Source organism: Myxocyprinus asiaticus, chromosome 30, assembly GCF_019703515.2.
Source record: "Myxocyprinus asiaticus isolate MX2 ecotype Aquarium Trade chromosome 30, UBuf_Myxa_2, whole genome shotgun sequence".
In the NCBI taxonomy this organism is placed as follows: domain Eukaryota; kingdom Metazoa; phylum Chordata; class Actinopteri; order Cypriniformes; family Catostomidae; genus Myxocyprinus; species Myxocyprinus asiaticus.
In genome coordinates this window covers 16,013,654-16,028,818 of record NC_059373.1, presented here as the reverse complement: position 1 = coordinate 16,028,818, position 15,165 = coordinate 16,013,654, and the positions used below count along the sequence as shown (strand labels likewise).

The following is a 15,165-nucleotide window of genomic DNA, read 5'->3' as shown; positions in this document are numbered from 1 at the left end:
ACTTTAATTTACCAGTTAGGTTAACAGGTTTTACTAATTTTTATATGTATTTTCTCATTGTTATTTAATATAATAGTTTCCTTTATTTTAATATGAACATTAGATGCTTATCACTGATAATTAGACCTATGTGTGGAATAATGTTTTAAAGGGTGATTACTGGGGAATTAGAAAAGCATGTTTACCACTAAATGATAAATACCTGTATTCATAGACACAAAACAAAATGCTTCAAACTGATTAATAATAATTAAAAAGCAATATTAAAAAAACAGTCTTCCATTGTTGTACTCACAAAAACTATTTGTGTGAATTTTTTTATTATTATTATTAAAATGGTGACATTCATATTTACAAAAACTGTCAAAATCCAAAATGTATTATGACTTTATAAAATGTAAATAATATCATAAACAGTTAGAAAATATAACATGGTAAATTAGGTTAACATTTATTATGATATGTCATTTTTGGTAAAAACAACTCTTAGTCATGTAGTTTTAATAATATCATAAAATAACCAAAACAACTGCAAAAAAGGGAAGAGGCAAAAGGCAAGGACATGGTACATCTGTGCTTCTCTTTGCTGCAGTTAACCATAAGCATATTTATCTAAAGCGGCTCTGTCATTTGGTATAATCTGTCCACTCAATTTCATCAGCAGCTTGACAATAAGGCCAGCCTATAGAGAAATGACACAGAAGATCACTGAGTAATGACTGTCACGGTGCTAATGTGAATGATGTGTCAATGTGACGAGAGTAACATACCTGTTTGGTGTGGACTACAAAGTTCTTCTTGTTCTCTAGACTGTGGATTTGGACATACTGGTCGGCCTGACCAAGCTGCCACATAAATGTGCCATACTCCAGACTGAGATGCAGCACCTGGTAATTAAAAAAAGCTTATTTTGTGCCATGTTCTTTAGAAAAATGTCACAAAATGTTTAAGAGACCACCATTGAAACCATTAAAAAGTGTCATTTCAGGGTTAGTGAGCTAGGTAGTTTTCTATTCACGACAAACTGAATTATTTAGTGAAAATAAATCAAAGCTGTTTGTATCAGGTTGTAACTGAATGAGTTAACCCACCAAAGCAAAATGTTGTTGATGTTTTTTTAGTATGCAAATATTCTCATTGTGAACAAACAACAGTTTACTTACTTTTGTCTCCATGTTCATTAGATGTAGTCCTTTGGTGTTCACACCCACATACACTCGGATGACCTTGTGGGTACTGGAGCTGGCCTTGGTGAAGACCTGCCCAGTGAAGAAAGCAGCCCCATAGGTGGGGATATCCCAGCAATTCTGCAGAAAGAGTCTCTGGAGATGGTGCATTTCTTTACTAACACCCTCACTAGTGCTCAGACTCTGCAGATATTGAATTGAGAAAATCAGACTGGTATCAGCATGGTTAGTGAAATAAAAAAGGGTTCTGCTCCCTAATTCACTTTATACCAGTATGGTGCAAGGAATGCATTGAATTGTTTTTTTTATTTTTTATATAGTTTCCTCTATAGTTCCATATACACTACCGGTCAAAAGTTTTGAAACGTTTCTCATGATCTTAAAAATCTTTTGATCTGAAGGCGTATGCTTAAATGTTTGAAATTAGTTTTGTAGACAAAAATATAATTGTGCCACCATATTAATTTATTTCATTATAAAACTAAAATTTAATAAAAAAAATTTTTGAAATTGATGACTTGGACCAAATAATAAAGAAAAGCAGCCAACAAGTGCCCAGCATATAGATGGGAACTCCTTCAATACTGTTTAAAATCATCCCAGGGTGATACCTCAAGAAGTTGGTTGAGAAAATGTCAAGAGTACATTTCTGCAAATTCTAGGCAAAGGGTGACTACTTTGAAGATGCTAAAATATAGCACAGTTTTGATTTATTTTGGATTTTGTTTAGTCACAACATAATTCCCATAGTTCCATTTATGTTATTACATAGTTTTGATGACTTTACAATTATTCTAAAATGTGAAGAAAAAAAAAAATTATAATAAAGAATGAGTAAGTGTTTCAAAACTTTTGACCGCTAATGTATGTTAACAAATTGATGAACCCCACTCAAAAAGAAACACACCTTGTATTCATGAAGTATTCTGTTGGTCCAATGATGTGCTTTGCTCTTGACTTTTGAGATTGGAACTATGGATTTCAGATTTTCTTCACTGCATCAAACAAGCAGATATGCACATATCTTTTACCACTTGCATGTAAAATTATGTTAGGAATAGTTCATATGCAGGGTTGCTGCAGAGTTTTTAAAATCAAATTTAAGACAATTTAAGATCATTTTCAAGACCTGAACAAATCAAATTAATACCGTATCCCCATACCAAAACAAACCTGTCTCAAAATAAATCATGTATCACAGATTCTTACTTAAATAGGCAGGGGCACACAATCAACATGGCATTAACATTGCTTATAAGTAAAACAGGGCAGGCTTTATGCAAGTTTAAAATACTCAAGACATGTTTTCCACATATACAGTATAACACATTAAAATTGTTTTATGTACCATTATATAAATAAATACAAATTAGAGGTCAACCGATATTGGATTTTGCTGATACGGCAATTTGTTAAAAGAAAGGCAATTAATCTGCCAATAGTTTTTAAAAATGGTAGCCTATATTAAATGTTCTTAGTCTTTCCTTCCTGTGATGGGGAGGGCCAGACAGAGGCTACAAGAATCCAAATTGAATTAAATTCCAGATGCAGTTTATGGTGCAACCAAAATACCAATAGCCAGGAAAAAATATATTTTATTTATAGCGTGGAACTTTTAACTTTAAAGGCTGAAATACACCAAGAACTCTTATTTTGAAATGTTTATGCTTCACTGCTTCCTGCTGCTCATTCAAACAGATAAGGGAAATAAAATGTGCTCTCCTACAATAATCTACAACAGTGTAAACAATTAAAAGTAAACACTGTCATATTTCATCAACACTACATCTTCATCATCATCAACGGTTGATTATTAATCGCTTGTCATACATTTCCGATATGGCTTAATGATTGTGAACTGCTCTGTAACAGCTGGAGACACTCACAAGCCCCCACGTGCTTGGACAAAATACAACAGTGCCGCGTTTTCACTCTGAAGGACGCAGCGCATGCATTTATTTAATTAAATCATATTCTTTTGAAGTTTATCACATTAGGTCATATCATAATTCCTGTCTTTCCGCCCCCAAATTTAAGACCTGTTTAAATGATAATTAAGACTTTTGTTGTATCATTTAAGATATTTAAGACTTTTATGACCTTAAATTTTGGAAACTACATTTAAGACATTTTAAGACTTTTTAAGGATCTGAGTACAACAGGCTTTGTGTGTATTTGAGGACTGAGCTACATACTTCAAAAATCCCTGTTTGTGTTTCTTGCTGTCGTAGTTGCCGTAAATAATCTGCAGGAGAAGGCTGGCGAGAGTGATGAGCTTGCTGTCTGATGCTGAGAGGAAGCCTTTGAGGAGACAATGGCGAGCTTCATCAAAGAGGATGAGGATGGACAATGGATCCTCAACCTAGGAGGAAGAACACAGAAACAATTAGCATGAATTGCAAGGCATACAATCTGTTTTAGTTTCTGAGTTATCTCCCTGAAATACTCAATACTTATTGCTTTTGGAAAGACAGAAATTCTACACACATTTTCCAATATTTTACTGCCATTTTCTCAACAACTATTTATGGAGACTGGCACATGAAAACAAAACAAACTGTGGTTTGTCGGTTGCTTTAAATGTTGACCAAACGGTCACTTCCTCTCAATGTTGGCAGTTCTTGGCCAGATTGTGTATATTGTGGACCAGACCTTATGCCATTAGTCAAAGGTTTGGCTATGCAAAACTATATTTACAAGATATATTTAAAAGTAGCTTTCATATGCATGCCAGTTATTAACATATGTAAATGACAGTGTGGGAGTAACCTTTTTTTCTATCTCTAAAGGCAGCCGAACATCTCTGCGCAGAAAGAGCTGAGGGGTTTCCCTTTGGGGATCCAGAGCGGTGAGATCAGTCACTATCTCACTCCAGATGCGTAAGTGCTGCAAGGGCTTGTGATACGGCTTCAACTGTAGACCTAAGATAAGAGCAAAGCACAGAAAACAAGACAGTGACCGAATCCCCTAGCACACTCACTCCTTTATCAATACACATGAATATATGTAGGGTTCCCACACTTTTTGACCAATGAATATATGACATTACCACAACCTTTCTAGTTGTTTAAGATTACTGGAGAAAGGTTGTTAAAAATCATTCAAATTCAGACCAATTCGGTAATCAGGAATGCAAACTCATAAGAGGTGAAAAAGTTGAGAAAGTCAAAGCAGGTGATCCAGATGTATATTTTCAGTTGATTTGTTTGTTGTATTAAAGCTTTTTATAGTGTTTAAGCTTAGAGTTTCCTTTCAATCGATTTCAACAAGGAAAATGTAGAAAATTCTACCAAACAATTGAGGCTAATTAGTTTCTGAAAAGGTGACTTTAGCTGAAAGGTGAGTAGTTTGCATTCCTGGGTAATGAATCTTTCAGACCTGTAAACTAGTTCGTAGGGCTGGGTATTGATACAGATTTCCCATTCTGATTTGATTCAATTCTGATTCACAAACTCTCGATTCGAACTCGAAAATTTACATTTTACAAATTATACTTTAGCAGTAATTTTCCTCATATTGGTCACATTGAAGCTTTTGAAAATGTTCAAATTGAGTCTATTCCATCAATAAATGTCTTGAAATTGCAAATATTATATTGCACATATATATATATATATATATATATATATATTAGGGGTGTAACAGTTCAAATTTCTCATGGTTCGGTTAGTATCATGTTTTTGGGTCACGGTTTCGGTACAGTTCTGTATTTGCAGCGTACAGACAAATTAAATAAAATATTACTGCCAGATCCAAAGTAAGAATACTCTATTTGGTAACAAACACTTCAACAGGTTCGCCCTTAATAAAAATCATTGTTCTACGGTAACCATAGTTTAACTATGGTATTTGTAGTAAACACATAGTAACCACAAAATCAACATGGCTACTGTCATGTTTACAATATATACTGTAGTATAATCATGGTTACTATATGGAAACTACAGTATTACTGTTGTAAAACCATGGTCAATTGTATCAAAACCATTGTTTCTGCAAAGAAAACCATGGTGACAGCAGTCATGGTTACTATAATATTACTATAGTAAAACCATGGTTTAACTAAAAAAACCCTTTTCTTGAATTAATAAATCAACATTTTAACTTAATACCTGCACTATTACACTACATGCATCGACATAAATTGCATTTCAAACTCTACTGCACATATATTCAATATTCGGAAGCTGTACATCACTATAGAAGGAACTTTACTATTAAATCGGATATGAGGGGTGTTGTGACGCGGCTTGAGTGTTTTAATCAAACGCGGAAATCACACATCTTCGTCAGCGGAGTAGGGAAACATATCGTTGGCAATGAACACCCAAATCGCTTTAGTTATTGTGTTATGCTTGTAGGAATCAGCACTGAGTGCTTGCTTAAAAATGAAAGGGAGTGTGTGCAGTTTCGGCTCATCTACGGCTCTTTCCCAGGTGATTTCGGCATAAATGATCATATGTCGATGTATTACCAGTATACAGCACTCGTGTCGAGCGATGTCTGCAAACAGTGCCTGTTTTGTATATGTTTTTTGACCATCGCTGTTATAATTGACTGCAAAAAGAAAATGTTTCCAGACAGGAGACCTGAATAACGCAGGGGGCTTCTCTATCAGCGGCTCGTTTTCTCCACTTGCCATTTTCAACTTCACACTAATGCGTGGAGAACAGTGATGTCATCATGTTGACCCACGTATATACACAGGCAGAGCGTATCCATTTACAGATCCATTCAGGTGGATTAGCGGAGGTTGTAACTGCGTGTCTATTTGACGCTTTCTTTTCTTCACAAAACCTTGTGCTCCAGATGCGTCAATAAGCTTGAACTAAACCACGGTGCCAATGCTTCACGAATCAAGGGTGGCAAACCGTACGGTTCGTTTTTTTACTGAATTTTATTTATTTATATATATATATATATATATATATATATATATATATATATATATATATATATATATATATATAAACAGTATGGTGCAAACGTTTTAGGCACTTGGGGAAAATGTTGCATAGTGAGGATGTCATCAAATTAATGACATAAATAGTTTTCATTCATCAATTAATGTCATACAAAGTCCAGTAAACAGAAAAAAAGCTAAATCAATATTTGGTGTGACCACATTTGCCTTAAAAACAGCACCAATTCTCCTACTTACACCTGGACACAGTTTTTCTTGGTTGTTGGCAGATAGGATGTTCAAAGATTCTTGGAGAATTCACCACAGTTCTTCTATTCTATTTTGGCTGTCTTAAATGCTTCTGTCTCTTCTTGACTCAATATTCAGTGGGGGGTTTTGTGGGGATCATGCCGTCTGTTGCAGGTCTCCAAGTATTTCTATTCTATTCTATTTGCAAAAGTAATGTTTGGGAGTCTAAAATGTATATTTCCTACACACTAAAGCTGACAATATAAATTACCATCTTAAGACAAATGTTTTGTGAAACATCTTATGTGCCTAAGACTTTGCACAGTACTGTATATATATATATATATATATATATATATATATATATATATATATATATATATATATATATATATATATATATATATAGTACAGCATTTTAACATGAATGGAGCTGCACGTTTCTTTAGCGCATCCATGCTATGTGTAATTAGAATAAAATGTTTTTTATTTTGTTGTTTTTAATTAAAAACTGACTGTAAAGAACAGAAAGGGGATTCAAATGTACATTATTTGATGACATATGGATTGCGTGGATCTCGCCTTTGGACACACAGATCGAGTCAAACCAAACTTTTACTCTCAACAGGCAGTGAAAAGATCTTGGTGCTAAACTTCTTTGTCACTATACAACTCAATCCCTGGTGGGTTAAATCTGAAATGTACCTTCCAGTGGCTAATCACAGCCATTTTAGTTGCATAACGTGAAATTGAATTGCATTTGCAAGTTATTTACTTGCTTTGTAGAGGGTTTCCACATTGAGTAAAAGATTGATCTTAGGATTTAAGAAATAATATCAAGATCGTTCAAATGAAGTTTGCGATGCATTAGATAATCAATATTTTTACCCAGTCCTACTGGTTCGGCTGATTCACTGAAAAGAACTGACTCAACAGAACAATTCGCACACTAACTGGACATCACTATGGTTTGCAAGCAGGTATTATCCTACACAAGAACATTATCTTGACAATTTAATATTTTAAAACAGAGCATAGCTCTGTATAATATTAATTATAGTATTAATAACAATATTAATAATATTCACTATAGAAATTTCAGTTAAATTTCCATGATTTCTCCAGGCCTGGAAAACTATTTTAAAATTCCCTGATTATATATACAGTAAATAATAAATAAAAACATATTAACAAAAAACAAGTTAAATGAGCAAAACCAAGTATGCAGCCAAATCTGATGTGATGGACAGAAATGCTATGCTTCAAAACCTTAACATGCTCTAAGGCAGATATCTGAGTATTTATGGATGCATTTGGTCAGGTGTGGTGGCTCACTGAGGTTCTCGGAGCAGATCCAGATGGTGAAATACTGTTGTGTCTCCTGCGACAGTCTCATGCCCTCCATGATTTGCTGCACGGTTGTGTTGTTCCCATGTTTCAGCTCTACTGACCGGTACGATCCATCCATGCGATAAATTCTCACCTTCTCATACTGAAACACAACAACACATACCTCTCAATCTCTGCAGAACTTTACATTACAATGCAGACACAGAGCTGCAGCCATTTAGATGTACAGTGCAGCAGCATTAGGCTGTAGGATGTAGTGGTGCATCAATCCTGGATTTCACACTCACTGGTTTGTTGTTGGCTTGTTGTAGGAGTTTCACCGTCTCCTCCCAGTTGTTCTGCTTGTTCTCTTCACATACTTGAAGGGGGGATCGTTTCTGTTGGTCTTCAATGTGCTAAAAATGAGAAGTCAGATAATAATAAAGAAACCCCCACAGCAGACTAGAACAACAGACTAAAAAAACAATTTTTTTACAAAATTTCAACATATGAGATTCCATCCCATTATGAAAATTAAAGGCCAAAAGGATAGTTCACCAAAACATTTTTTTTTTTTTTTGTCAGAATTTACTCATGTTGTTTCAAACCTGTATTACTTGTAACATGAAGGAATATATTAGGCAAAATGTAAGGGACTGACAGCCCCAAGTCAACATTCATTTTTATTGTACATGGAAAAAAAGGTTAAAGAGATAATTCAGCCAAAAATGAAAATTATCTCATCATTTACTCACCCTCATGCCATCCCAGATGTGTATGACTTTTTTGTGAGAACACAAACGAAGATTTTTAGAAGAATATCTCAGCTCTGTTAGTTCATACAATGCAAGTGAATGGTGATCAGACCTTTGTTGCTCCAAAAATCACATAAAGGAAACATAAAAGTATCCATATGACACCAGTGTTTAAATAAGTGAGAAAGAGAACAATATTTAAGTTCTTTTTCACTCTAAATATTCACTTTAACTTTCACTTTATGAAAGATGTGAAAGTGAAACTGAACAGGCACCACATGTGACTTTCAGATGTAAAAGTGAAAATTGAGAGAGTAAAAAAAAAGGACTTAAATTTGATCTGTTTCTCTCCCACACCTATTTTATCACTTCTGAAGATATGGATTTAACCACTGGAGTCTTATGGATTACTTCTATGTTTTCTTTATGTGATTTTTGGAGGTGCAAAGGTCTAATCACTATTCACTTGAATTGTATGGACCAACAGAGCTGAGATATTCTTATAAAAATCTTCATTTGTGTTCTGCTGAAGAAAGAAAGTCATTTACATCTGTGATGGCATGAGGGTGAGTAAATTATGAGAGAATTTTCATTTTTGGGTGAACTATCCCTTTAATAGTGACTGTTGCTAACATTAGGCCTAACATCTCCTTTTGTGTTCCATATAATAAATAAAGTCATATGGGTTACCTCAGTGTGGCAAGGACGGGGGCGGGGCCAGGCCGTGATGATGCACGCTCAGCCCTTAATCAGGCTAATCAAGCCCACGAGAGGGATAAAGGTGGCTGGAGGCGGCAGTTCGGGAGAGAGAGAGCTACAGGCAGCTATCCTATATGTATGTGTGTGTGTTATATGTCTTTTGCTTTAAGTTAATCATTAAATGATTATTTATATTGTTAAGCCAGTTCTCACCTCCTCCTTTCCCTTTTACCCCATTACATTGGTGCCGAAACCTGGGAAGGAGGAGGGATGCACCGTAGTAGAGTCCTCGCCACTACCATCCACCCCAAAAGGCGCAGCTGCGGCCACCCGCCAGGGAACTGAGGAGCCCGGCCGCCTGAAAGCAGAGGAACGACCGCCAACCGCGAGGGGAGGAGGAGACCCCTACCGGCCGCTAGAACACGGCAGGGCCAAAGATAAGACCGCCGTCCGCGAGCGGAGAGGGGCTCACTGCGACCGCCTGGAGCGGGAGAACCGCTGCCAGGGGCGGAGGAGACCCCTACCATCCACCAAAATGCAGCAGGGCATTCTGTCCGCCAGGGGCCGGAGGACTGCCTCCTATCCACCCGGGGAGGAGTGACTGTCATCCACTAGAGGGTGGAGGAGTGACTGAGGACCAGGCTACGGCATATCAGAGAACCGGTGAGTACGTTTTTTTTTTTCCTCTCTCTCTCCCGCTGTCGCACCATGTTAGCCTTTCCCTCTCTTTTTTTGTTGTTGTTTTTCCCTCCCCTTGTCTCCCTCCCAGGTCCAAGAAGGCGGTGATGATGCACGCCCAGCCGGAGGTGGCAATTCGGGAGAGAGAGAGCTACAGGCAGCTGTCCTGTATGTGTGTGTGTGTTATATGTCTTTTGCATTAAGATTATTTATATTGTTAAAACGATTCTCGCCACCTCCTTTCCCTTTTACCCCGTTACACTCAGGTTGTTCCAAATTACAGTACATACAATTACATTACATGCAATCAAACAGCAAGAGGCTGAATCTCAACCCGCAGCTGTCCATTACTGAAGAGTATTGCTCACCCTGTCTATCTCTGGGTGCTGCAGAAGGAGCTGAACAATTTCTGAATGACCTCCATCTGCAGCAAAATGTAAAGGAGAGCTCAGCTGCCCATTCAGCAGATTAGGGTTGCAGTTCCCTTTCTCCAACAGTAGCTTGGTGGCCTCCACCTTTCCATGCCTGTAGTACATAAAACAGCAATAAATATCAAATGTAAATGTTTTTGTATTATTTTTGGTGCCTTGGGCCATTTTATTGAAAGCGAAAATCAAGAGATGGCAGAAAATAATGGGAATAATAGATGATGCAGGCAGAATTCGAACCCCTGTTTTCCATATGAGCACTACAGCTCAACCTGCTTGGAGCATGTATGTTAACCACACAGCCATAGCTCCAACAATAGCTCATGTTTTATTCAAATGGACCATGCTTGAGAAACAAGGAGACCCCAACAAACTCTTCAAACTTTATTAATAAATATTCCATGTCAATAAATTTGTAAAATGTGTTACTTGTGTCTGTCATCCCACCCTGGCAGGATTATTAAAGATACTTTAACAATATAACCAAACAATATAAATTAGAAATCATGGGGAACACGAGTAAAGAAAGGTAGTAGTTATATACCAGCATGCATAGTGAATGGGCGCCCAGTGGTCACTGTCAAGCTGTTTCACAGAGAAGCCGCTGTCCAGCAGTTTGGAGAGAAGCTCAGTGTCTCCTTCACAGGCACTACGATGCAGGGGGAAATCGTCTACCCACTGGCGCTCTCTGCATGACAGAGTGGAGCAACTTTCAAACACTTTTTAGATTTACGTTATAAAATAGACAAAAATCACTTTAGCGTGTGATGAATTCTTATCTAAATTACAAAAGACTGAATAAGAATGCTGAAAGATTACAATCAGTCCACTGGTGTATTACTGTAATACTGTACTTCAGCTAATTTAGAGGAAAATATACTGACTTGTCTTCTGTGACGCTGGTCATACTGTGTTGCCATTTGTCTCTCTTTGGAATCTGGATTTTGGAATAATCTGGTGCTCCCAAGCCGAAGTAAGGATTAATGATGACTTTGTCCACCTATACACAACAGTTCAAGCACAATTAAAGCACCTTCTACAATTATTATCACTTATATTTTGAATCAGTTAGAAAAGGATTGCACAATACACAACATATAGAGTACAATAATGATGGAGAACATGGCCGGGTCTAGGGGGGCAAGGGGATATTTTCCTTCTAGATTATCAGATTTCCAGATTTTCCTGGTGCCCCCCAGAAACTTCTGATAAAATGTCAAAATGCCGCCCCCCCATGCCTTCTAAGCAAGTGTTCACACAGAACACATTCTTGCATTCAAAAACAGTTAGAGACAGCACAACAGAATTGCGAGGAACGTAGAGGACTCAAGATGCTATTTTAAAAGTTGAACTACTATCAATTTGAACTGCCATATTAAAAAATGCATCCCTCATGGTGCACGACACTAGAAAAAACAAAGTAGCCTGATGCAGCAGCCAAAGACATGGATGTGACGAATTCATTAATGTATTAACAATTTAAAGGTAGCACAGACTGAACGCAGGAATGGTTCCTGTTTGAATAGCCCCTTTGTGACACCATAAACAAGAATCTATATGAATTGGTATGTGAATTAAATAAGATTCTACACAGTAAAACAAAACAAACTTTTTCTGCTCATAGCCTGTCTTACTCACTCTGTTAGTGTACTGCAGATCTGACCCATAGAGTGGGTTCTGAATGCACATGTCAGCCTTCTCCAGGGACATCATCTTGCTCTTGATCTCCAGAGCCGTGTAGCCCATGTGCAGTTGACCATCCGTCTGCTTGCTCTCCACGGCATAGGCCGGGTTACTCACGTTAGTCTTTACGCGGTCTACCGGAGCCGGCCGGAACAGCGCGGGAATTGCGTGAGGCACAGTGTGCTGCTCAGCTAACCACCTAAAAGATCCAACAGAAAATCTCTTTTAGCATTACTTTCAAAATAAGGTCAAACGGATTTGGAAGAACATGAGGGTAATTTAACTATCCCTTCAAGTCTGATTAGCATGATTTTCACATGCTTTCTTGGTCAGCATGAACTTCAAACTTACTTGTCCAGGGCAAGCAGCATCTTTGAAGTGATTGAGGAAAAATGGGCACTGGTTTCACTACATACACGCATAATGTCCTGAAGGCAGTAGAAACTGGGGCTCCCAGGCTGATAAACAGACTTGCTGTTGTCTACATTGTAAAACAAGACCATATTTACCCTTAGAACCGTCAATCAAAGTGCACTGGACACATGATTGACACATTGCACATATAGCTCACTGTTCTGTGGTATTAGTGCACTCTACTGTTGATATCTTTATAAATATTAACATTTCACTGTGGCACTTAAAGGAACATTCCGGGTTCAATACAAGTTAAGCTCAATCAGCAACATTTGTAGCATTATATTGATTACCACAAAAATTTATTTAGACTTGTCCCTCGTTTTCTTAAAAAAAAAATTTTTTTTTAAAATTTAAAAATCTGGGTTACAGTGAGGCACTTACAATGGAAGTGAATGGGGCCAATTGTTTTTGTTAAAATGCTCACTGTTTCAAAATTTTTGCCACAAGACGTAAACAATATGTGTGTAAACATGATTTTAGTGTGATAAAATTGCTTACTAACCTTTTCTGTGTAAAGTTATAGCCAATTTTACATCTTCGTTGCCATGAACATGTCAACAAAATCTAAAGTCCTAAAACGACTGTAAAAATGACAATTTAAACAACTTTACAACTCAAATAATACATGAGTTTTAACAGAAGAATGAATGTTTTTACAAATTTATAAGCTTCACATTTCTGCTTTTAAACCCTTCAAAAACTGTGCCCATTCACTGCAATTGTAAGTGCCTCATTTTTGCTTTTTTTTTTCAAGAAAAGGAGGAACAAGTTGAAATGCATTTTTGTGGTAATCAACATTATGCCACAAATGCTGTCGATTGAGCTTAACTTGTATTGAACCCAGAAAATTCCTTTAACACATAGAAAAGCCTTCATACAGTAAACTTGGCACCTCACCTCTTATATAAAGCAGCCCAAAAAATTATTTAGATACTTAAAATGCATAAAGGCCATTGCTTTAGATAAGAAAATATCAAACCAAGTGTTGTCTGCAAACAAAGGATGCTAGACCTTTTCTCAGATCTACTGTTTGTGGCAGTACTGCTTTTCACAAATGCATAAAATACTTTCACACATGCCACAGAGGCATCTTATGAGATTGTGTGCAGTTTTACCTTTGACATTGATTGGCACAATAAATAATGAGGCTTCCTTTCCTTCACTGTCACCATCTAATGGGAACTTCTTCATGTGCACAACCCGTTTCCCTGCAACAAAGATTGCATATGCTTAGTACTGCTAATAATTCAATAATAAATAATTATTGTGCCTTTTAGAGTTGAATGATGGGTTCTGCAACCAAACACCACCTGCAATGAAATACGACTACTGACCTATTATGCCCTGGTTATTGGATATGGGTTTGGTGGTTTCGTCAACATACTCCAGAATCGACTTTGTTCGGTCGCTATCGGCTTGAATTTTGGTGCCAAGGAGTACTTTCTTCCGTTTTTTTTCTTTACCCTCCAGGGGAACTTCAAAAAGTAAAATCTGCATGGAAATGCGGAATTAATCATGGAGATGTCCATGTAACTGAGTTGGAAAAGCCATAATGTTTCACTGACCTCATAGGCTTTAGCTCGGTACTCTTTGGAGTTGAGACTGGCTATGTTCTTTGGTCGAATTACAGCTACAAACACCTCCTCCAACTCTTGATTTCCCATCACGCAGCTCCTCTTTAGGTCCTACTGACATCAATATTTTTAACAGCATGCCTGCAATTATTCAAACAACAGATTAGATGATCACCAGTGCCCAAAGTAACAAAAACCCTCAAAACAAAACTAAGTAATGAGTGACAAGGTGTCAATATATGGAATTTACTCCACTGAGACACATGGAAGTGTTATTGTGGGCGTATGCCACTTAATATCGCTAATGGAGGCAAAAAATAGCCGTTAATGGTTTCCATTAATTAATATGCCTAATAGTTATTAGTATCAGTAATTATCAGTTTATTACAACTATTTACAATTGCTTTTTAAATATCACATCATAGATAATTAATAAATATACATTTGTACAACCAACAACAGCAGTTATAGTAATTATATTATAATTCAAGTGTTAAAGCTCAGTTGAGTTTAAAGTAGCCTAAATAAACTGCAGTTAACTTATCACTAAAGTTGATAGGAAGTTATATTGCATCGGACTACACCTCGCTAACGAACAACTAAAAATAATAATTTAAGAGCGGTGTTAGTAATTGCTTGGTTATAATAATGTGTCCATTACTGTAGACTAATTATAAAGTAGTATTAAGACATTACAGGCGTACAAACATACGTACGCCTGTAACAAACATACCTCTATTATTCAGTCATATTTCTAACAACAAATAGCGCTCTTCCTGCTGCAGCCGGAAATTCAGAGAAAATTTCAAAATAAAGCCCTCACAAATCTTTTATTAAAAATAGTGTAAAACGCCTTATAAAATATTTTATTCCGTTTATTAAAATAAAAATAAAAGGCATCCCAGGACACGGCTCTTTTAAAAAAATTTAAAAGAAAAATACTTGTCAAAGACAAACTTGCTACTGCAATTTTACTGATGAACATTATCTATGGATTTTTCTCAGGAAGAAATTATAGCAATATAAATAGAAACTTAACTGCTATTATATATTATTACCCAAAACACAAACTCTAAAAGCATGTAGGCCTTTGCGTCACAGCTGCGTTTTGAGAGGATACAAATAATGAAGAGCTCAAGCAACATTTTAAAGCTACACATTGCAAATGAGAAATCTATATAAACCTTTATGAATCAGGGTTATCTGAAAGGCAAAAAAGGCCAATCACACTTTCAAGTAAAGCTACATTTAGCAAATAACTAA

General features: G+C 36.6%; 1 protein-coding gene across 1 annotated transcript; it reads right to left on the bottom strand.

Moving 5' to 3' along the window:
• Positions 1 to 303: 303 nt before the first annotated feature.
• Positions 304 to 14,699, bottom strand: krit1 (KRIT1 ankyrin repeat containing). The gene is made up of 17 exons (XM_051664525.1): positions 14,636 to 14,699; positions 13,894 to 14,043; positions 13,663 to 13,819; positions 13,444 to 13,536; positions 12,263 to 12,392; positions 11,867 to 12,110; positions 11,113 to 11,228; positions 10,773 to 10,916; positions 10,169 to 10,325; positions 7,977 to 8,084; positions 7,675 to 7,831; positions 3,957 to 4,108; positions 3,383 to 3,549; positions 2,095 to 2,182; positions 1,164 to 1,370; positions 771 to 887; positions 304 to 682 (listed from the first exon to the last, which is right to left on the bottom strand). Exons 2-17 carry the CDS (start codon positions 13,990 to 13,992, stop codon positions 593 to 595), a joined length of 2,226 nt encoding a protein of 741 aa, XP_051520485.1. The 5' UTR covers positions 13,993 to 14,043; positions 14,636 to 14,699; the 3' UTR covers positions 304 to 592.
• Positions 14,700 to 15,165: the final 466 nt, after the last annotated feature.

Excerpts from the sequence above, each read along its gene's own strand:
- krit1 (XM_051664525.1), bottom strand. The coding sequence starts at position 13,992 with ATGGGAAATCAAGAGTTGGAGGAGGTGTTTGTAGCTGTAATTCGACCA. Across the intron at positions 3,550-3,956 it reads CTTTAGAGATAGAAAAAAAG|GTTGAGGATCCATTGTCCAT; the intron begins GTTACTCCCACA and ends TCTTCCTCCTAG. Across the intron at positions 683-770 it reads TTGTAGTCCACACCAAACAG|GCTGGCCTTATTGTCAAGCT; the intron begins GTATGTTACTCT and ends ATTTCTCTATAG.